Below are 22,377 nucleotides of genomic sequence, written 5' to 3' on the forward strand. Positions count from 1 at the left end.
CTGTCATCACTGACAAGCGCAAATATTGACAAAGCTTATTACTGTTCTTTTCGCACGCTTGCGTATCACATTTCACTTGTCACGCAATGAAAGTTATTGGCGTTCCTGCGTTGTTCAAAACTTTAAATTTCTAATATGCGGAATTTGAGACAACTTTCAGCCTTGCCTCGGGGATGTGACATCGCCGTATATAATGTGAGTAACGATTGCAGAGAAGTAAGAGCATTTCTTTATATCTAGTATTCAGTCGTGTTATCCGGTTGTGATTGAATGAGTCAAGTAGTCAGTAACAATGTTGCACTGTTCTTCAGTATTTTCGACAAACACACAGAAAAACAAAAGCTTGGTTGGCAAGTGTTTTTATATAGATGGGCATAGAGAAGAATTTTTGTTTCTACTTTCTGGTCATAAATGTATACAGAGGTAAAACAACGGACGCGTTTCATCCATGTGGCGAGTTGAGAAACGGCTGATGTTTACATTTACGTCGGTGCGCGATTTTTTCAGTTTTTTATTGCAGTGGACTTTATTCGTAATATTTAAGGCAAATTCTCTTTTAGGTCACGCAAAAAGGGAGCATTTACACTTTCTAGCTTAAAAATAACGGTAGTTTGGAAGTGTAGCATGATTTGAGAGACAGGGTATTAATTTCACTGATTTCAAGTTGTTTCCCTGGGAACGGCTCTTTCATCTCACTTGAACGGCTCAATATAAACTCGAAAATTTCACCCGAAACGAGTCATTTGATGACTTAATGCTAATATGGGGAGCTCTCAAGTTTAAAGCTAGTTATTTACGTGTATTAAAGCATGAAATGAAACTAGAGACCTTGGCTTTTATCTAAAAGCTTCCGTGAACTGTATTGACACGTGCAAAGTTACAGGAGGAACATGAAGTGCTGAAATGGCGAATTGTGTCAAAGTGCATTCCACACATCTCGACCTAGCGCGCTCGCTTTTCACGGGCCAAACTAAATATTTTAACATGATAAATAAGAAAAATTACCCGTTCAAAAAAGTTATTTCATTACCAGTATATTCGTATACCCCCGATGATATGGTCATCTGAAATATGGCTAAAATCACCCTATCTAAGAAATAGCAAACATTGTATTCTTTACGTTGCTAACTTCAAATGAAAGAATGTTCAGGTCGAGATAAAATATAGTTTGGAAGCAAGCAAAAGGGATGTAAAAACGATTGTGAAAGTTTCAACTCGAGAAAACGTTGCCTTGTCTTGAACGAGAGTTTTGAAAATGTACTAATTTGCATAATTTCAATCGGGCCATCGGGCACGTTGAGGCCGATTTCGAACTTTCCTAATTTTTGCCGAAAAAAAAATTCGCTGGAACTTTTGAATATTATTTTTGAAAATAGTTCACCAAAAGGGTCTTTTGGGGCAAATAAAAAAAAATTCGAATTTTCGCTTCTGTCGCCGGATTCTCGAAAGTTACTGACAACGGCTCTTAAATAATCTATAATGAGCGAGTTGAAAACCTCGGTTAACTTTTAATCGTGGATTAGCGTTAATCGGCTTTCGAACAACCCGGGGAGACACTATCAGGCCATAAATAGGGTATCAAAGTTTTGGTCAGGTCATAAATAGGGTAGGGAAAATCGCAGATTTTGGTCATATAGGGTAAGGGTTTTGGGAAGCGGGCCGCATACTCCTATTAATTTTTTTTGGGGAGTACCCCCCCCCCCCCCCCGGGGACTGGAAGAGCTGCCATCTGCAAAGAAATTGTTTTGAGCTGCAAACTCGACGGAAAACCTAACGTAGATTGAGCTACCAAATCGATGAAAAACCTAACGAAGAAGCAAATTCTCAGTCGTCTGAGCTAGATGAAGAGGACTTTCATACAGAAACTCGTGGGCGATGGTGGAAATAATGCCTGTAGTAGCTCCACGGCCGGAGGCGAGGTGAGTGTAATTTGTCTTCATTGAGCGAAATTTTAACAGTCGTAAGAGACTATTTCTTCGCTGTTTACAAACTTGTTATTTTCCTTTTGAAAACTTAGAAGCCAAAATTCTTTTGACAAATTTTTCGGTGCACTGCCAAATTTTTAAGTTTTTGTGACAACAAAGGCTTTTGCGCAATAAAATAAACGCCGACGCGACTCCGGCAGCGTTCACAGAAGATATCGCGATCGCGTATTGTACTGTCTTTGATTCGTTACGTGAATGCCCTCTGAAATTATTATAATAGTAATAGAGTTGATGTTCTTAGGCGTAAATATGTTTTTGGCCCTTTCCAAAACTCATTTTAGGGCTAAAATGAGCCTGAGTCGATCCAAAACAAATAAAGCTAAAATAATAAACAAAATACTCAATGCTGTACTGTATGAAATTTCTACGGGAACTCTGAAATCTCGCTAGCGATGTTAAAAATTGACATGTAAATCTAAAACCTCCGTTCAAATTTCAAAAATTCTGGTCACGTGTGATGCAGATTAACTGTAAGTCTGTAAGTCGCTTTGAAATAGGAATATTGACTTCCTTTGTGAATGTTGTGCGCCAAGTCTAACGTGCTTGTACAAATATAAATATATAGAGACTACAATCGAAGTTAGACCAAGCATGTTTGGGTACATATTCTAAGGACACTATACAAGTCACCAAGTAGTCTGTAAACCAATGAATGGTTTGAAATCTGGTACATCTAAGATCTGCACAAATCTGAGGAAAATAGCTTCAACAGAAATAATGCAAAAAGAAAACAGCTATTCCCTATTCAGATTTACTAATACCATTCACCAGCAATGAGAAACTTTAGATATTTGAAGATGCCAGGAAAACAGAAACAAATAATTGACAGGAGAAGGCAAAAATCTATTGAAATTTACTTCAGAGCCAGTTCAAATTAAAAGAAAAGATATCATTAAGAGGATACCGTATTTTCGAATTAAAACTTTCAAAATTTAACTATACACGTTACAATTTGCTAACTCGTACCAATCGTTGATTTTGGAAATTATCACGCATAGTGAAGTTTAGTAGTGTTGTATCCTGTAAAAGAGTGCCTTTTGTTTTCGTTCAACTGGCTTGGAAATCACCTTTGATAGGGTTTTTGCATCTGCCAGACGGTAAAATTTTCCATTTGTTGGCTCTGTTGTCTTGAAATCTTGTACAAAATCTTTGATTGATGTCCACCAGAACGTAACTTAATTTATCCACTTTTTTTAAAGGACAGAAATTTAGAAATTTATTTGATTACTAGCGAAAAAATGTATATATCAATGAAAAAGTATATGTAAAATATTATCGAAATACATCTCAAATTCACGTTTATTTGCGGAAGATTTGGAGTCCACCAGGAGATTAGGAGATTTCACACATATCTGGAAGAGTCCCCCATACCCTGGAGGCATTGGAAATTTTGAAATTTTCTTTTCTCTAAGAAAAGAGACAGCATTAGATAAAAGCAAAGTCAATGATCACAATAAGAGGCCATTCTGGTACCTTTAAGGCTATAAAGAAATCCAGATGCTCTTTAACTGTCAGCCTGTCAAACAACACGTTATGTTGAGGGCACAGACCCAGGCTTTCTCTTATAGCATCCATATCTGTAATGATGCTCTTTCCATCGATGTGGGCAGAACCAGAAGAAGGTGGGAACAAGCCTGTCAGCATTGATATTGTAGTTGTCTTGCCTGCACCGTTGTGCCCTAGTAGAGCTGTTATTTGGCCTTTAAAAATGTTCAAGGATAGTTCATCTACTGCAACCTTGGATCCAGTGGAAGTCTTTAAAGTTAAAACAGTTAAAATATTGAAAGTCAAGAGAACAAAGACATCTGGTACTCATTTATCGACAAATTTTCTCATGAAGTAATCGAAGTCTGTGGATTCAGGTTGAGCGTTTAACGGTGTCAGTTGTCATGTTCGTTGTCACGGTTGGTTGGTCACGTTGCTAGGCAAAATTTCAGACGCTGCTAGGCGGGAATGACAACGTTCTGTCTGGGAAAAGGCGCGTTGCCGCATTCTCACTGCACGCACTCATCTTGCGACTACTCTATCATGGCGATCGAATTTAGAATTGAATACATGTATTATTCAAAGATAAGAATCACGCCAGTCTATTTTAATTTGTTGAAGAGGAGTTGATGGCTATGGAATTCGATGATTTTCTGCGTACTATTGTGAGTGAGGTGCGTCATCTCGGAAAGATGAGAAGGCATTGCGAGTCACAGTGAAGGACGGTGAAGTTGAAGAAATCGACTTATCGAAAAAGTATTTCAGTTTGCAAATGCAACGGTTGTTGAGCAAAGGAATTGGTAAGGGCATCCAAATGAGAGTTTTTGAATTCGATTCGCCAGCCATTGATGCTAGAGCTCAAAACATGACGGGAACGGAAGACTACGAGCCAACACCGACACATGCAAGGAGGTCACTCGTTTTGCACGGAGTGAATGCACTGAGTGAAAGCTGTGATAAAAGTGATGAAAATGACTCACCTGTGTTGCTTCCTCTGCAACGGTATGCTAAAAAGCAGCAAAAGGAAGCCGTAAGCGAGTTAACTAACAGCGTCAAAACAAAACGGCAAGAACTAATGAAGTTTGATGACAAACTGAAACGAGCATCGCGGAGCAGAATAAAGGAAACTTGACCGCTTGCGGGAACTGTCACTTAAAACTGGGACACACTAAAAAGATTTGCACCTTTAACCCATGCAAGTCTGCCTTTTCGTGTGGTTGTTTATCAAAGCACAATAATGAAAAACTGGAAAGACTCTGGAAAGATCAAACTTGGATAAAGAGGTTAGTCGCCTTGAAGGGAAACCAAAAACTGCGGTCAAAGATTTAGACAATGCTAACCGAACGGCGGACAAGGTTGTCAATCCAGCGTCCAAACGAATTGAGGATGTTATTCTATGTGAAATGCCAGATAGGTACACCTCTGGGTACCTTTCGGGTGGGTGCTTTCCCGCAGCAATGTTTATCAGTCCGAATTGAGTATCTGATCATCGATCAAGTGTTATTTTTAGAACGTTCACCCGCCTATTTATAGAGCGCACGACTATGCACTGAAACAAACCTGAGCAAGATGCTGTAACAGTGAGAGTTAAAGTTTTGCCGCAAAAGTATCGTTTTCGTAAAAAACTAAAATAAACCTGGAATTCATTTTTGCATGCCGCGCGCCAATTTGGTAGTCTGCAGCTGTCAGGCCGTTGTCACGCAACTAGACAACTGCTTTCAAAACTCTACACACAATGTCGATGGATCTAGCAAGGAGTATTTGGCAAAACAATAGTAAATATTTATCCAAAGTCCTGTAAGATAATTTTACATGTAGCCGTGTACACAATCCACGTATTAAACTTGATTACTAGTACAAATATGACAAATATCAAAAATGAACGAATGCAGAACCTAGAGAAATAACTATTTTTTTTTTTTTGCAACTTACATACCAGGTATAAGGTTACTACGAAAGCCGAGGAGCGTTAAATCTTAACGTTAAATCTTTAATGGAAAAAACTACCTCCAAAGATACGGGACTGCAATGGGTACAAAGATGGCAGTATACTTTGCCAATATTTTCATGGCAGAGATCGAAAAAGAAATAATTGGCCGTAGTGCTACAAAACCGCTTACATGGAAGAGATACATCGATGATGTCTTCTCTGTATGGAACGTAAGCAAAAATGAAATCCAAACTTTTATAGAGCTAGCCAACAACTATCATGCGACCATAAAATTCACGGTTGAAATTTCAGACATTGAAATCACTTTCCTTGACACATGTGTATACAAGGGCGAAAGATTCAAAAAAGAATCAAAACTTGAAGTGCGCACGCACTTTAAACCGACAGAAACGTTCCAGTACATGCATTTTTCTTCCTGCCACCCTCCAGGCGTCAGGAAAGGCTTTATCAAAGGCGAAGCCTTAAGACTTCTCAGAACAAACTCTTCAAAAACAAAATTTGAAGAAAACATCACTCTATTCAAACACAGACTACGCAACAGAGGTTACCCTGATAACCTTATAGATAAAACTCTCTCAGAAGTCAATTTCAGCGAAAGAATGTCGGCACTACAAAACAAACTAAAAACGCGCAAAAACATTTTGCCGTTTGTTACTTCACTAGAGTTTATTTAAAAAAAAAATAAAAAATAAAAAATAAAAAAATTAGAAAAAAAAAGTTGGAAGTCGGAAGTCGGAAGTCGGAAGTCGGAAGTCGGAGGTCGGAAGTCGGAAGTCGGAAGTCTGAAGTCTGAAGTCTGAAGTCTGAAGTCTGAAGTCTGAAGTCTGAAGTCTGAAGTCTGAAGTCTGAAGGCAGAAGTCGGAAGTCGGAAGTCGGAAGTCAGAAGTCAGAAGTCTGAAGTCTGAAGTCGGAAGTCGGAAGTCGGAAGTCTGAAGTCTGAAGTCTGAAGCCCGAAGCCCGAAGTCCGAAGTCCGAAGTCCGAAGTCCGAAGTCCGAAGTCCGAAGTCGGAGGTCGGAAGTCCCTCCTCGGCTTTCGTAGGTTACAGCTGATTTCATTGCTGTGTATAGACCCGGATTTTTTTTTTACATGATTCGACCAAGAGAAAATGAGATTTTCTCCTGATACGACAGTATGATTCTACGGTCATGATTCGACCAAGTGGTTACCAAGCTCATCGATAAACTCGCAAAATCATGAAGGTTCTGCACGAAGACTTGAGGTGGCGGGTGATTTATCACCAATAATTTGTACGGGAGCTCGATGGCAATCACCCTCAACTGAAGTTCAGAAAAGCAAAACAATAAACGTGGGACGTAGTTTGGCAACCAGCCATTTCATATACCAGCATATACTAGAAGAGATGGAATTTTGAGGGAAATAATAACCTCTTACTAACCGAGCGCGAGGGCCGTACTGGGGAATATTGACCTGAGGTCGTGACAGTACGGACCGAGCAAGCTAGGTTAGTAAGCAGTTTATTATATGGCATCATTTCTTTGGCCGAACAGACACTTCCGGTTGTTTCATTCAAATCAACGTCCGGCGTGATGTCAGCGATGTGAGGGATTTTTCCCGCTTTTGATGATGCGAGCATCACAGAAACGAAAAGAACGATTTATAACACGAGTTCTAAAACACTTGTGTGGTTTATTTTATGCTGAAAAGATGAGGCATCTGCTGACTTAAGAAAGGGAAAAAATCACAAAACTGGAAATCAGCAGAGTTTGAAAATGTAAAGTTTACAGAGTAAGAAAAACTGACTTCTTGTGAGAAGAAAGGTCGCCAGTCAATCATCGTCGTCACTTTCAATAACAAGTTGACGCTTTTTTTTCAGTCTGTACGAATGTCACATTTCCATGAAAGATCTGAAAAGTGCAGCCACTGATGGAGCCAATGTTAGCTCCTGCAAAGACCGGCGCGGCGGAGGATAGTAGTGGATCCACGCTAGACTTCATCATGGAATTTACGGCCGTCCTGGTTAACGCGTTTTCACTGGAAGAACACGAGGCCATTTGAAGGTCTTGAACACTTGAAACCGTCGATTCTTCGTTCCCGCCGTATCAGGAGAAAATCTCATTTTCTCTTGGTCGAATCATGTAAAAAAAATCCGGGTCTATACACAGCAATGAAATCAGCTGTAACCTTATGCCTGGTATGTAAGTTGCAAAAAAAAAACTAGCTATTTCTCTAGGCTCCGCAGGTTCTGCGGTTCCGCGGTCTGCAGTTCCGCGGATTAGTGCTACCCGGCGTTGCACACCGCGGTTGTCGAAGTTATTCCATGGGGTAAATCGCCACGTCATACAAACAGTCCAGCACTTCCGCATAAGATATAGATGGCTTCTGTCTTTTCAGGACTTCAATGAGTTGAAGATCTCCTTCGGATAATCGACTTGGATTTCCTTCTCCGTGTTTTATCGGACTATACTAAAAGTACCAGACTCGCAGTAGTTTTTCCAAATTTTGGCAACTACAGCCGATAAAACTTTTAACTCATTTGCGATATCCACATATCGGCCAGGATATATAATAGTTAGTGGGTCACCTCCTTTTTCAATAATTTAATCGATGATTATATAAATGCCGTAGATCGGTAGATAAAGGTTTTCCTGATATATAAGAGCGACCATTGTTGTTAACGTTCCACATTTTGCTTTAACGGGCAACGCGCCTTTTCCCAGACAGAACGTTGTCATTCCCGCCTAGCAACGTCTGAAATTTTGCCTAGCAACGTGACCAACCAACCGTGACAGCGAACGTGACAACTGACACCGTTAAACGCTCAACCTGAATCCGCAGGGGGGTAACAGTTAATACACAACCCAAAAGAACCTAAGCACAGAGACCTGAAGTTTACATGCTGCTGTTGGCAAATTATGAGCTGCAGCTAACTTGCATTTACGAGACGAGTTTGCGGTATAAAGGAACGTTTTCAAACAACATTATAATGACAGCTTGGCACACTAGATACCATTATACAATGAATAGTGTAAAATGCACGTTCTCATTGGTGTAGCGGCGTTTGTGATGAGAGTACAGATGCGCGAATGATGTCATTGAGTGGTGTGACCGGCGCAGGTGATCAAAGTCTACAGTACAACCAGGGTGACTGGTCAAGAAAGTGTTGCAAACTGTTTTAGAAAAAAGTTCCGCAGGAAAGTGAAACTACGTTAAAGGCGGGTTCACAAATTACAGAAGCGACTGACATGATTAAAACTTTGGGGGAAATTCCTTCTGCAATGAAGGATAGATTTGACAATATATTTCGTAAAATTCTTTCAGATTACTCTCTACATGACATTTAGAGGAACAAATTTGCATATGGCAGTAGTCTAGAAATCTGCTTGAAAGTTTTTCTCAGAGTCAACGTGATGCCCGCTCACGAAGTCTCTTGATTATTTCATTTTGCCATGGTAACTGGGGCGAATCAGCACATTGAACATTACCTTAAAGATTTTCCTGAGGCCTTCAATAGCAACACCAACTGGTAAATTTGGTTCTTCTTCAATATCAGCTGCTCCATTATTATCAACTACACTCAATTCCTATCAACAGGTAGATACATTTCCATATTTGAAGCACAAAAGAAAAAAACGGGAATGGGTTTCACAGCAAGATAAAACCAACGCAAATGTTAACTTCAGTTATTCCTTGGTTGAGAGTTTTTTAAATTTTTTATTTAATTATGCACGCTTTTCACGGATGTTATAAATTCAACAGTTTTTTGATTTTTCTTTTGTAATTAACGTTCTCAAATCCAATGAAAATTCATGAAGATAAAAAAAGGAAATCACGACCTTGAACGAGGCTTCAAGAAATGATCTTGACTATCACAAAATTCACAAAATTTGGTGAAGTTTTGCTTTGAATTTCCCCATGAATTATTCAATGGGATGAGAAACTATATCAAAGACTCAAAAGTATGCTCCATTCGATTTCCAAACTCGAAGTTGGTCAAAAACATAATACAGTTATACTGTAATGATAATAAAAATAATAATAATAATAATAATAATAATAATAATAATAATAATAATAATAATAATAATAATAATAATAATATATATGTATATATATTTTATTGATTTATTTACGTGATATTTTAAGTTTCGCTTGGCTCACAGGTTACGCTACGCGCCCTGTGATGCTTCTTATACCGTGCACACAGATAGTTTTACTGCGCATAATAATAACAATAACTCGACGCCACTTCCTCAGTGTTTGGAAATCGGGCGAAACACTCTCGTGTTTGATATATTACATGCTGAGTATACCATGGCCGAAGGTAAGAAGCAATAAAATTGAAAAAAAAAACCAAAAACAAACAAACAAACAAAAAAACAATGGGAAGGGGACCAGAGACTAGATTTGTTGATCGTGTTATAACAAGTCCGAGCTATCCTCAGAGAATGAAATACATGTAACAGGCACCAAGCGCGGGAAAACGCGCGTGTTCAAGCCACGGTTGGTTTCGGCCTTACCTCCCTTTTTTTGTGAAAGTGGCACAAGTTTTGCTGAGCAATCACAAACCATAGTGAAGCAAAACCAAAGTAAACGTGAATTACTTCAACGCCCACTTGAAGCTGTAGTAATGTGCAATGCCAGAATCAGACCTTCAGTAATTACAACATGGAATACTAATATTGTTAAGGGCTACCCCGCTCTAAGGATGAGGAAATCTGCTAAGTTCATAATTTACTTGTGCAGCAATTGACATACCTGATCACTGGAGCGGTTCACCTGAAGCGAAAAGTAAAGTGTAAAGAATTAATTTCTTTTTTAAGGTTGGCAAGCACAAACGCAAACATTCCTCGTCTCTAACTGTGACTGGAAACTGATTTAAACTGTACAGAAAAAGTGCCACAGTCCAGTCCCCCTAAATTGTGTGCGTCACTTCATGTGTATTGTTTATCAGAGCAATGGAAAAACAAAAGAAAATGCTGCTTCATGCAAGAATTGCCCTCCCGCCCCCCTCACTCAAAAACCCGTGGAAATTGTGAGGCTCGGGAGGGTAAATGTTGACATGTTTCTATGACCGTTTGGGCTATTCCAGAGGTTATATAATATGTAATCATGCCATTGAAACTACCACTACTCAAAAGTAAGACGCACTGTGGTCTGACCTCTCACAAGCGATTACCTCCCGTAAGTGACCAATTAGGCTTGACATTTTATGTGAAAGCTTACGGAAGATTCAACGGCAAATCTTCAGATTAGTGAATTTTAAATGCTATTGATTTCCTTGCCAAGTGTGCGAGTAAAGTCAACTCATACAACATGGCTGAAAACCCTGTAAAGCTAGGTTGACATGAAAACTACTTTTCACCAAATTATTGGATACAATCAGGAGCCCATGACCGCCAGAGTCTCATACTAAGGGCGCGTTTTTTTATCCACAATTCTGGAATAAGAATGGTTGGTACGGAATGCTAGGAATAACTCGGATTGTCTGCATAAAAAACGCTTGGAACGAAGATGTAAGGCATTTCCACCTGTTCTCGCAGTTTACTGCCAACGGAGGGTAGCCATTTTTCTTCATGTCGTCGGCAATCATTTGCCAAATTGCCCTTTTCTTGTACGAAACATCACTGAAAAAAACCTCGTACTTTTGGTACAATGAAATTAGAAGCAATGTTTCATTGTGTCCAAAAGTGTAACCTGATTTTTTCTCCAGTAGAGACGTATTTAAATCCGCAGCGCTCATCTCGCCGTCCGCCATCTTGGATTTTCATTCGCAACATTCTGTTCATTCTGCCCCTGGGAGCAGAATGGATGGAATGGCATTCTGTCCATTCCGGAATAGGAATGCGGAATAGAAAAACGCGCGCATTTTACATTCTGGCCATTCTCATTCCAGAATTGTGAATAACAAAACGCGCCCTAAGCCTTGGAGTCAAACCCGCCTGTCAAAATTTGGTTGCCATGGTAACAACATATTCAACGAACACTGACACACCAAGCCTGTCCAAGTTGTTTCAAGATTAACTTCTGAAAAAAGTCACACAGTTTGGTGGTGCTCGCTCAAATATTAACAAAGGTAGCAGCCTTGAAAGTACGTGCGGATAGAATCCACCTCCCACTCCCCCACAGTCTAAATAGGGAGTCCCTCCAACTCGAGTCAACAGCAAATTACCAAGCAAAGTTACATTTACAGAATGTACTTACAAAGTTCAAAGTGCCCCTCTTCGGGAAAGAACCACACCAATATGAAGGTAGAAATGGAAAGTAAAATGGTTTAGGGGTTCCATACTCGCCAGGAAACACAGCTTCGACGTACCTGATGAGAAATGATGAACGACGAGATAACATGCTTTTAACTTGACATCTCAACACATTATATATAGATCGCTACAATCACTTGTGATTGAAGCAACAAGTTAACATTGACACGTGGAATCCACCGGTAGGGCAATTTTAGTACTCGTGCCAAGGTTTGACCGTTTTTATTACAGCATTCCAGCGACACAACTTGTCCCCGGCAAAAACGGCGCCGATTTGAATTCAACTTTGTTATTCAACGAAGGCCTGTGTCTCAATTAATGAACTTTTGGACCGAGAATGAGTTGCACAGAAAGGATCCAGTGCTATCCTTCATGGCATATGGTAACGTAGGCAAGCGTGTGCTAAACTTTGAAACGAATTTTAGCGTTGTTTTCGAAGTGCTCTCCTCAAATGACAGGTCAAATTATATTATTCAAAACGGCCTCAGAAGCTCGGAGGACAAGGAAATGCAAATTTGTCGAAGTCCTCAAAACATTGGGTGACTGCGATGGATGCTACAACTTAAACAAATACATATATTAGACTCTATGAGGTACCTACCAAGTGATAGTGCCAAAAATGAAACACTGTGCCAGAAACAAGAGGTACACCCAGCACATTTTGAAGTTTTCGTCCCGGGACGGGTACCTAGACACTGGAAACAGTTTGGTTGCAATCCCCAAGCATGCATTAGGCAAAAGACAAACTCGAGCCTTCTGTAATCTGTAAAGGGATAAATAAGAAATGAAAAACAGACATGATGTAACGCCTGTTGGATATATCACAGATACTCAAAACCCTATATCGAATTAAAGCCAGTAGAACTGGCTATTCAACTTTTTTTTTTTTTTAAGAAAATAAATTTTCTGCACAGTCGAAACGTAAAGGTGCAGATCGTCGATTTTTACATTTTGGAATTTTTTTTCTCTAGGTCAGGATCCCATAGGCCAAAAAATCTTGTTGGGGTTTTTCTTAATTTGATTCGTTCAAAGGTGACAGAACATTCTTAAGAGCGGCTGCCTGTAAGGATTGAGAATTCGCTGTCAACGACCAATTTGGCGAAGCGCTCAAATTCGGTCCAAAAATACCCTTTGGTGAACTATTTTCAAAAACCATATTTAAAAGTTCCAGCGAATTTTAATTTTGAGAGATTCGCAAAAATTTGAAAATGCGGTCAGAGTGCGGTTTTTCGGCCAACTGAAGGTTCAAAATAAGGTGCGCGGACAAAACACTGCCAAATGCTTAAAATAACTTCAGTTGAAGTCAAACTTTACACAAACTATGAACAACTATTCTTGTTTATTGTCCACTACTAAACATTTTCAAATCTATTCATTTTGGGATTCTAGCGAGCACTTTAAAACCACATTTGTAAAGCGCTAAAAATAGCGGCGGAAAATAGGTAATATTCAAGGGCACAAAAGTGTTCCTGGTACCTCAGTTTTCGATAATTTTACTTTACAGCCTTAACATATAGTTATTAAACATTCACCATGCCAAGTTTCAAGCTCGGAGTCGCAACGCTTCCCTCTGAGAAAATCGGAGAACTTTTGCAAGGTGTTCGGCTCAAATAACACAAGATTTAACGACAAAATGGAAGCTAATTAACTCGAATTAGGCCAAAATCCAAAAAATAAACTTCAGTCTTGTTTATTTGTCACTCGACGTTAAAAAAACTTTCGTCATCGTGTAAAATGAGCATATCTTGAGGTTTTTGTTATCATGGAAAAGCAAATTGGAGCTGGATATCCCGCCATGTTTACCACGGTTAGTTATTCACCTTGCCGGTAACCTCTCTAATTGCAAACTGTTGTCGACAAGTATTGCTTACATTTAGGCTTACTTTTCAAAGGAAACAAATGCTGTGAATTTTTAGGGGTTTTAATTAAAGTCTTAGAGAAATGTCTTAATTCGTTAGGACACGAAATAAGCTTACATTTTAAGCCATACAGTGTATTTTACTTGACCGAGATGAAAATGCTTCGAGCACTTGAAGTCGTAGGCGTGTAATTTGAAAAGGAAGATAAATAACAAATAAACAAACAATTGGCCGATTCCTCAAGAGGTCAGGATGTCAAGAGATTCATTCATGGATATATATCCCAGTTCAGCAATTTCAAAACTGATAATTCCCGTCTACGAGTAGAAAGTAAAACAAACACACACTCGCACTTAGCATTGAGTATTGAAAGAGTTAAATGAAACATACCCGTTCTTTCTATTCCTTTCCCTTTAATGCTGCACCTCTAAGTTTCTACAATTGCCATACATTTGCTTAATCATCAGAGGATATTAATTGAATCCACTTTCTTACAGCACACGCATCCAAGACCATTGAGCATCCGTTCAAAAGATCTTTCAAAACTATGGTGACGTGTCACGCAACCCCAAGTTCAGCCTAACTATACCAGAAACTGTTTCAGAATTCGCACACTGAGTAGCTGCAGATATACTGCGTTTTCACACTGATTCTCCCACAGTTGACAAAAACTGAACATCGGAAATTACCTAATCAATTCATCTAGAACATTCCAGAACACTTACGTCATTGTCCAAACACTCCAGATTATTTTTAGAATCTAAATGTCTGTCATTTCCCGGAGTTAGCAATCAATGATGCAGTGTTACTAAAAACAGGTTTCCAGAACATCATGGGGGTGCTTATATATGGGGTTTAATTGCTTAGCACTTTTTCAATCAGTTTTTCGAAGGAGATCAACCGAGGCACAAAAATTCCAGGGTGATTATTCTCCGGCGTCTTCAAAGTAATGTGTTGGTGATGGCTCTTTGCAGCTATAGTACGCTACTCAGTCAGACTACTCCGTGCGGACAATTTAGTGATTACCCTGGTCATTTTGAATGTGTCGCTCTCAAGGATTGTTTGAAAGATATCATAGGGCACTTAGCAAGTCTTAAACTCAGTACCGATGAGGGCATAGGACTGAACTAAAATGAAGTTGCTGTTACCAAGAGCTGGTAAGTACTTTTGTAATACATGTAGCACAAACATACAGGCTTCCTGTGTTTGTTTTCCATCTCACTTGGTAGAGATTATTTGTTCTAAGTTGCCAAAAAATGTTTTTAGGTGACTTTCACAGTGGAACAAAGGTATCATACCTTGAAAATTTACCCACGGGCCGACTTTGGCATCCGTTGCAGCGTGTGTGTGGAGACCTGGGCCTAGATATTACTCCCTCACCCGTCCACAAACAGGCCCCATACCTCGCTCTTCTAGTGGACATTACTAGCAAGTGCACGTGCGGAAGTAATACAATAAGACCTGCAGGCCCGTAGCAAGGTTAAAACAACTAGTGGGGGAGGGGGGCAAGCAAATTGGTTAAACAAAGCTACACCCCCCACCCCCGTCAGTCAAAAAGCAGACCCGGTGGGGAGTTTAAGATGCAACGAGAATATCAAAAGAAGGAGTAGATTTACTAAGCAAAACAATAACTTTGCACCTGCATCACACTTTTTGGTACATTTCTTTGCCGTCACTGTACGCGGACTACCACGTGAAAATGCCTAAGTTCACGTTTAAGTCTTTGAAGGGGGACGTAAAAAGACGATGACAAATTTCCCTTCCTCTTTTACTGATTACAGTGAACTTAGCAAGCGGGCAGTAAGAATCTGTCCTCAGGAGAATTAGCCTTAAATGAAAAATATATATATATAAAATAGCAAGCGCGAATTATCGCGATGAAGTTTAAAAGAACGCGAATATTCTCTTTATAGGTAATGTTTTCGCTACCACCACCGTCGTCTTATCTTTAACTCCCTACTAACAAACACATATCGGTCATACGGATTTTGGTTCTTATTTCCGATTCACAAGGAAGGAATGCCTTTGTTGCTGTGTATAAAAACTAAACGTTAGCAAAGGAAACTGTCAGGTAATAAGCAAATTATTAAAGGTTGTGAAAAGGCACCTGCAGCGTCAGAACAGTCCGAATAAAAAGACAAAAGACACATTTATTCAGGATTAGCCTCAACCTAAAGCAAAATTATCACAAATTTTAGAAAGAAAGTGCTGAATCCTAAAATAAAACAATACACAGAATTGTTAAGAGTTCATCTTCTCACTGTTATTTGTTAATCTTTGACTTCAGATTGTGGATAACCCTAGCGGTCTTGGTGAATTCGAAACTGGGTTAGTCAAGATTAATTGTTGCACATTATCTTTTTTTTTTTAAATAGTTATTTTTTGACCTTTTTTTTTTAACTTCCAAAAATTCTGGGGGGTGGGGGGAGGGGGGTCAAGCCCCCCCTTCCACTCCCCCTGCTCTACGGATCTAGGGATGGGTATTATATTTTTCCAAAGTTTCGGGAGGATGGCCAATTTCTAAAAGAAAAGCGAATCCTCTTTAGCCGCAATTAATGACAAGAAAAAAAATCCTACATAGATTTAAAAGATTTCTACGTAGTTGTCAGTTTTGGAGAAAAGTTCTTACACAAAAAATTAGCTTCCTTCCTTCCCCACTCAGAAATATAAATTCCAGTCTCGTCAACACTAGTCGTTTCGGATAGCATTTTGCTTGATTTAGTTAAGATGTTACTAAGGTTGAAGTAATGAAATAAGTATGGTTTAGATAATATCAGTACCCAACCCGATGGTTTGGTGTTGCGTGACAATCTCAATTGCAGCTAACATGACCGCGTGACTATATTTATCCTATGTTTCCCGCTCAATGTCTTCAATTCCGCAGAAAAATTGAGTTGTTTGCATTAGCATCAAAAGCCACAATTATTTTGCACTATTCTCATCTATGTACTCATTTTTTTTTTCGAGGAAAACATAAACGCGGAATCTCACGCTTTGTCGTTCGCCGCAAACGCGATTCTTAGCTCGAGCAACTATTTTCAACCCGAAGATTTGGAAAGCAGGTGACACTGACTATGAAGAAAAGTGATGTGGATTCAATTGGCATTTGATGCTTATAATAGTTGTATGGTTTTAGTGGTGTGGAATCAAAAGTGGATTCATGGTTTTGGGTATGTGCTTATTTCTTGTCAGGACTCCAAATGATGAGCTTAATTTAAGCGATAAATCTGCTACCATTAATTGTTGTGGATCGGACAAGTTAACCTCTTGTTTCTTACTTATTTAATGGAATTTGTGTTCGCAATTGCTATTACAATGTGACTCTGTCATTTTGATTATTTGAAAAAGCGTTAGCAAATCTTTTTACATCTCTCAACTGAGAAGCAACGAATCGCATGTTTACATTGGCATTCGACGTAAGAATACCTTGAATATTAAAATGGTTCATGGTCGCAACCGATTTCATGTCGATCTTACAGTTTTTAAAATGTTTATTCTTACACAGTATCCCATTCTTCCGTTTTTTTTTTAGAAAACCAAGCGGCTCAGGATTCATGACATCTCTTAGATAGTTAGATTTGACCTGTCAAAAGTGCTTGCGGACAACTCTTACATTACAAGTAAACAAAAGGCAAATGCCATCCAAGTAAAAGAGCACAGATTTTCATTTCAAATTTAGATTCTCGAGAGGCCATAACACCTCTGTGGCCATTGCCTTGCATGATAGTAGACATATCTTCAGGGTAAAAGAAAAAATAAGCAAGACTTAAGTTTATTTTTTTGGATTTTGGCCTAATTCGAGTTAATAGGCCTTATCACAGTTTTCGACGCCATTTTGACGGTAGGCAAACAGGCTTAAAATAACAGTGTTTGTAGGGAAATCCGATGTCAAATAATTTTCATAAAATATCGCTTCTGAAAAATTCATGAATTGGAAACTTTTGGCACCAGGAAAAGGATTTTAAAAACAAAATTGGAGGGATGTAGCTGTGACAGAAAGCGTCCAGTCGTGTTTTGAACTTTCCATACATTTCCCTGTATTTTTTCCCGCGAACTATTTTTAGCAGCAGTTTACGGCTGGTTCGCTATAAAGACAGATGTATGGAAAGTTCCAAACACGACTGGACGCTTTCTGTCACAGCTACATCCCTCCAATTTTGTTCTTAAAATCCTTTTTCTAGTGCCAAAAATTTCCAATTCATGAATTTTTCAGAAGCGATGTTTTATGAAAATTATTTGACATTGGATTTCCATACAAACACTGTTATTTCGACCCTGTTTGCCTACCCGTCAAAATGGCGTCGAAAACCGTCATAAGGCCTATTGGCTTCAATTTTGTCGACAATCTTGTGTTATTTGAGCCGAACACCTTGCAAAAGTTCTCCGATTTTCTCAGAAGGAAACGTTGCGACTCCGAGCTTGAAACTTGGCATGGTGAATGTTTAATAACTATATGTTAAGGCTGTAAAGTAAAATTATCGAAAACTGAGGTACCAGGAACAATTTTGTGCCGTTGAATATTACCTATTTTCGCCGCTTTTTTTACCGCTCTACAAATGTGGTTTTAAAGTGCTCGCTAGAATCCCATGTAGTGGACAATAAACAAGAATAGTTGTTCATAGTTTGTGTAAAGTTTGACTTCAACTGAAGTTATTTTAAGCATTTGGCAGTGCTTTGTCCGCGCACCTTATTTTGAACCTTCAGTTGGCCGAAAAACCGCACTCTGACGCATTTTCAAGTTTGTGAATCTCTCAAAATTAAAAAGTCGCTGGAACTTTTAAATATGGTTTTTGAAAATAGTTCACCAAAGGATATTTTTGGACCGAATTTGAGCGCTTCGCCAAATTGGTCGTTGACGGCGAATTCTCGATCCTTACAGGCAGCCGCTCTTAAATCGCAAGAAAAACATGCCGAGTGAACGCACGGTAATGGCTTTCAAGGAAAGAATTTTAAGAACTATTGAATTCCTCAACACATTTCTGTCGATTATAATTTTTTCCAGCATCTGCCCAAATCTGACTGAAATTGGCCAGATCGCTTTTGAGTTGAAAAATTGAAGTTTGAGAAAACAGCAATATGCTGTCAATCATAGGAAACTTTTACCTCTGTTTGCAATCGCTTACATCCCAACTCCAAACCCAACCCCAGCCTGGAGAATCGAGTTCTGTATTAGTCTGGCCCTTCACCTGAGACCTGTTCAGCTAGGTTGAACGTGGTAGAGGCAAATGCCTCACCTGACATAGTGCAAGCCTCCCCACCAACGTCAAGGGACAGTAACATGGAGGTGTTAGATGTACTCAATACCGTCATCACAAAAGAAGGCTTGTTTAAGGTTACCGTGTATGTTCAGAGAGCAAAATTCTATATTTTCATTTCCATCAATAAAAATAAACTTTCCATTACGATCCTACAAAGAAAACATCTTTAAAAAGGAGTGAATATTTGCCGAGAAATTGCCCAACAACCCCACCCTAGAAAAGGGTTACTCATTACCGAAACTGTAACGCCCTTATCTTCCCCCGGGATGCGATGAGGATCGTTATGTAACGCATACAGTAAGATCTTAAATGAAAAACGCTTATCATACTGTTATATGTTAACACTCTTTACTATGGATCAATCAGAGGTGTTTAACATGTTAAGTTCACAAATACAGTCATTGTCTCCTAGTTATAAATAATTAATAAGTTTACTGCAACTGGGCCGAGGTCCTTAATACTTAATTTCCAGCTTTAATTTTAATCAATCGAATTTTAATTTCCAATTTTAATACTTAATTTTCATAACTTGATTCAAATTTCATAACCAGAATACAAACTGACAAAGTTTACAAATACGGTCTTTGTCTCCTAGTTTTAAATAATTAATAAGTTTAATGCAACTGGGCTGAAGTCATTAATACTTAATTAATCCAATTTTAATTTTCTTAACTCACTTCAAATTTCATAACCAGAATACAAACTGACAGAATTATATGTTCTCCGGTTGATTTAATATGCATCAATCAGTCGGTAAGAGAAATGCACTGTCTACTGCAACTTCAAAGTTGCACGTTAGGGTCCTGTTCAATACAGAACTAATCAGGTGCTAATTAACATTCATTTGTGGCGTCAAATGTTGTCTTAAATGATGGAAATTCTCAAGCTAAAGGGTTATTACCCAATTGGTACAAATATGTCAGTCTAATACCTGGTCAGAGTTCTGTATTTATCGTCAGTATAAATGAGGAAGTATGGCACCGATGTTAAAACCCAGATTAATGCACCAAACAGCATTCCAAGGACAGGGTGTGAGAAAAACACACTGAAAGATTTAAAATGAACTGTTAGTGACTCTGTCGGTAATAACAACATTAGAAAGGGGGTTTGATTTTGTGATAATACAAACAAGCGTGGGTGTTTGGTGCCCTGGTAAGGGGAGTTTGTAAGTGAAAATTCGCACCGGTGTGAGTTCCATACCTGACTGACATTGTGATTTCAAACCGTGTTAACATGAAGGGGACAGTTTACATGAGGGGACAGTTCATGTCGGCTTACATGATGGAAAAGCCATCTTGGATTGGATGCCGAAGACTACGCATGCGCTACCCGTTCCAGACTCCCTGGAGAGTGATGTCATCCGGAACGATTAGTAGTACCGCGTTTACATGACATTGGAATGAGTTTTCGTACCGGAATGAAAAAGAAAGAACTATGACAGCCACGCTTTTGTTACAATTTGACCTCAGTATGAAAGCAAGGCTAAGTGCAGAATTTTCATTATGAAATTAGTTTTTATTCATATGAAAACAAAACTGATTTTCACATGAAAACCTTTGCACTGATCCTCGCTTTTATAAGGAGGTTCACAGCAACTCGGAAATGGCTTATTTTAAAGGGACACAGTCACCTTTGTGACCGCGCTGACCTGGACACTAGTTTTGTCAATTTTGAAAAACGTCCACCGTAACCCGAAATCAAAAGTATGCGTCGAATACATCTAGAAATCCGCTTCAATCTTCCTTATTGGATTTTCAATCTTTTACTGGAAACCTGTTTCTGAGTATTTTTGCTAATCCTATGGTCTTATTTTATCATATTTGGTTAAAAACAGTATGGATCGCGTCTCCAACGGAACATGAAAAGAAGAGGTGGGAAACGTGAAGGTGCCGGGCGGAAGAAATCGCCTGCGTTGACCAATATAACGAGAGAAATTAATCAAAAACACTGGAGAACAAATCTCCATTATACATATTTGGAAAATCGCATTTTTTCAACCTGGCGAAAGCTTCGTCTGGATGGAATCTTCGTTAACGATTCGAACTTCGCGTCATAGCTGCTTGGTTTGGAGCTCAGACGAAGACAAGCTTCGGTACACAGTCGATTATCTCCTCGACAAGGAAAACCTCTATTAGAACCTTGTTTTCTACGGGTCGAGCAAGCGTTCTTGTAATGACATGGGTTTGGTTCCTAATTTTAGATAACGGAGAAGTTGTAGAAAAGAAATTATAATAAACGCAAAATATATGATTGAAAACAGAAATAAAGCTTACAGGTAGTTTCGCTACAAAGTCGGGAGCGATTGCAGAATACCCGGCCCACTAAATATCTTACTTGAAAAAGGAGTGCCGCTCCCGCAGTCCCAGAGTCGATGAATATTTAAATAGAGGGGGTAAAACAAGTGCTCCCATAGTCCCGCAGTCCCAGAGTCGATGAATATTTAAATGAAGTGAGTAAAACGAGTGCTCCCGCAGTCCCGCAGTCCCAGAGTCGATGGGTACTTAAATCTAAGCTTGTTTCGGCTCATGGATTTGCTTGTTTCGGTTCATGGATTAAAAAACGAGGTATATTCGTGTGTAGCGCGACGACTGCGGGACTGTGGGAACAGCATTAAAGAACACGACTGCGGGACTGCGGGAGCAGCTTTTCAAGTAAGATATTTGGTGGGCCGGGTATTCTGCAATCTCGCCCAAAGTCGTTTCGCTACACTGCGGTTCAGGCGATTCGCTAATATTTGAACTCAATTTGCTTCTTATGCAAACACCGTGAAATGTAGAAACAGCTAAGATAATTTTTCACACGACCGGATACCGAAATAAACAATTAAATGATTCTTCGACTTCAGAGGTATTCGTTGACGTTTGGCTTTCCCTGGACAAGTCCATCAGTAAATTTTCCATCGTATCAAGAAAATGAGTGTTCTAATATGACATTAGGTCTATAATCACTATAATAATTTTGACTGGCAAACACTTCGACTCGACAAGGTTTGTTTAGATTTTTCAAAGGATGCTCTTCTCAGCGCAAGACTTGCGGATGAAGTGTGCAAATCAGCTAAGAAATGTTATCTAATGCGCATGTGCACCAGGTGACTGTGTCCCTTTAAATAGCACACAATAGGCCATTTACGAGTTGCTGTGAACCTCACTGTGAAAGCGAGGCTAAGTGCAAAACTTTTCATATGAAAATTAGTTTTGTTTGCATATGAATGAAAACTAATTTTCACAACAAAAACTTTGCACTCAGCCTCGCTTTTATAATGAAGTTCAAAGCAACTTGGAAATGGCCTATTTGGGCTACTTCGCACTAAAATCAGCCCGTCAAAGGTTGAACAAGTGTGGCTTCACATTCGCTTCACCTTGCTTTACAGCATATGGCATCATCTAGCAAACCCCATTCAACGAAAACAGACTACAAGATGAATTTGCGAAACTAAAAGAAGAATGGAATCGAAAAATGAAAAGCAACACTTGGATCCAAAATGTCTGAAAAATGTTTGAGAAATGTTCACCTGCAAAAAAAGGAATTGGCTAAGTGAGCGAAAGAAGCTTTAATTGAGCTTAAATGCAAGTTGGAACACAGTGAACAGCTGTAAATGAAGTCCAACGTTATTAACAAAA

General features: G+C 39.1%; 1 protein-coding gene across 1 annotated transcript in view; it reads right to left on the bottom strand.

The window, feature by feature from the left end:
- Nucleotides 1-22,377, bottom strand: part of LOC146481065 (phospholipid-transporting ATPase ABCA3-like) — a 112,298-nt gene that overhangs the window by 61,043 nt on the left and 28,878 nt on the right. Inside the window, exons 9-14 of the mRNA XM_085108728.1 lie at nucleotides 19,689-19,802; nucleotides 12,242-12,403; nucleotides 11,585-11,696; nucleotides 10,139-10,159; nucleotides 8,866-8,964; nucleotides 3,459-3,740 (exon numbers count right to left, since the gene is read on the bottom strand). Coding sequence (XP_084964854.1) covers nucleotides 3,459-3,740; nucleotides 8,866-8,964; nucleotides 10,139-10,159; nucleotides 11,585-11,696; nucleotides 12,242-12,403; nucleotides 19,689-19,802 — 790 coding nt within the window. The remainder of the gene's footprint in view (nucleotides 1-3,458; nucleotides 3,741-8,865; nucleotides 8,965-10,138; nucleotides 10,160-11,584; nucleotides 11,697-12,241; nucleotides 12,404-19,688; nucleotides 19,803-22,377) is intronic.

Source organism: Pavona decussata, unplaced genomic scaffold (assembly GCF_977016875.1).
Source record: "Pavona decussata unplaced genomic scaffold, jaPavDecu1.1 SCAFFOLD_51, whole genome shotgun sequence".
NCBI classification, from domain to species: Eukaryota; Metazoa; Cnidaria; class Anthozoa; order Scleractinia; family Agariciidae; genus Pavona; species Pavona decussata.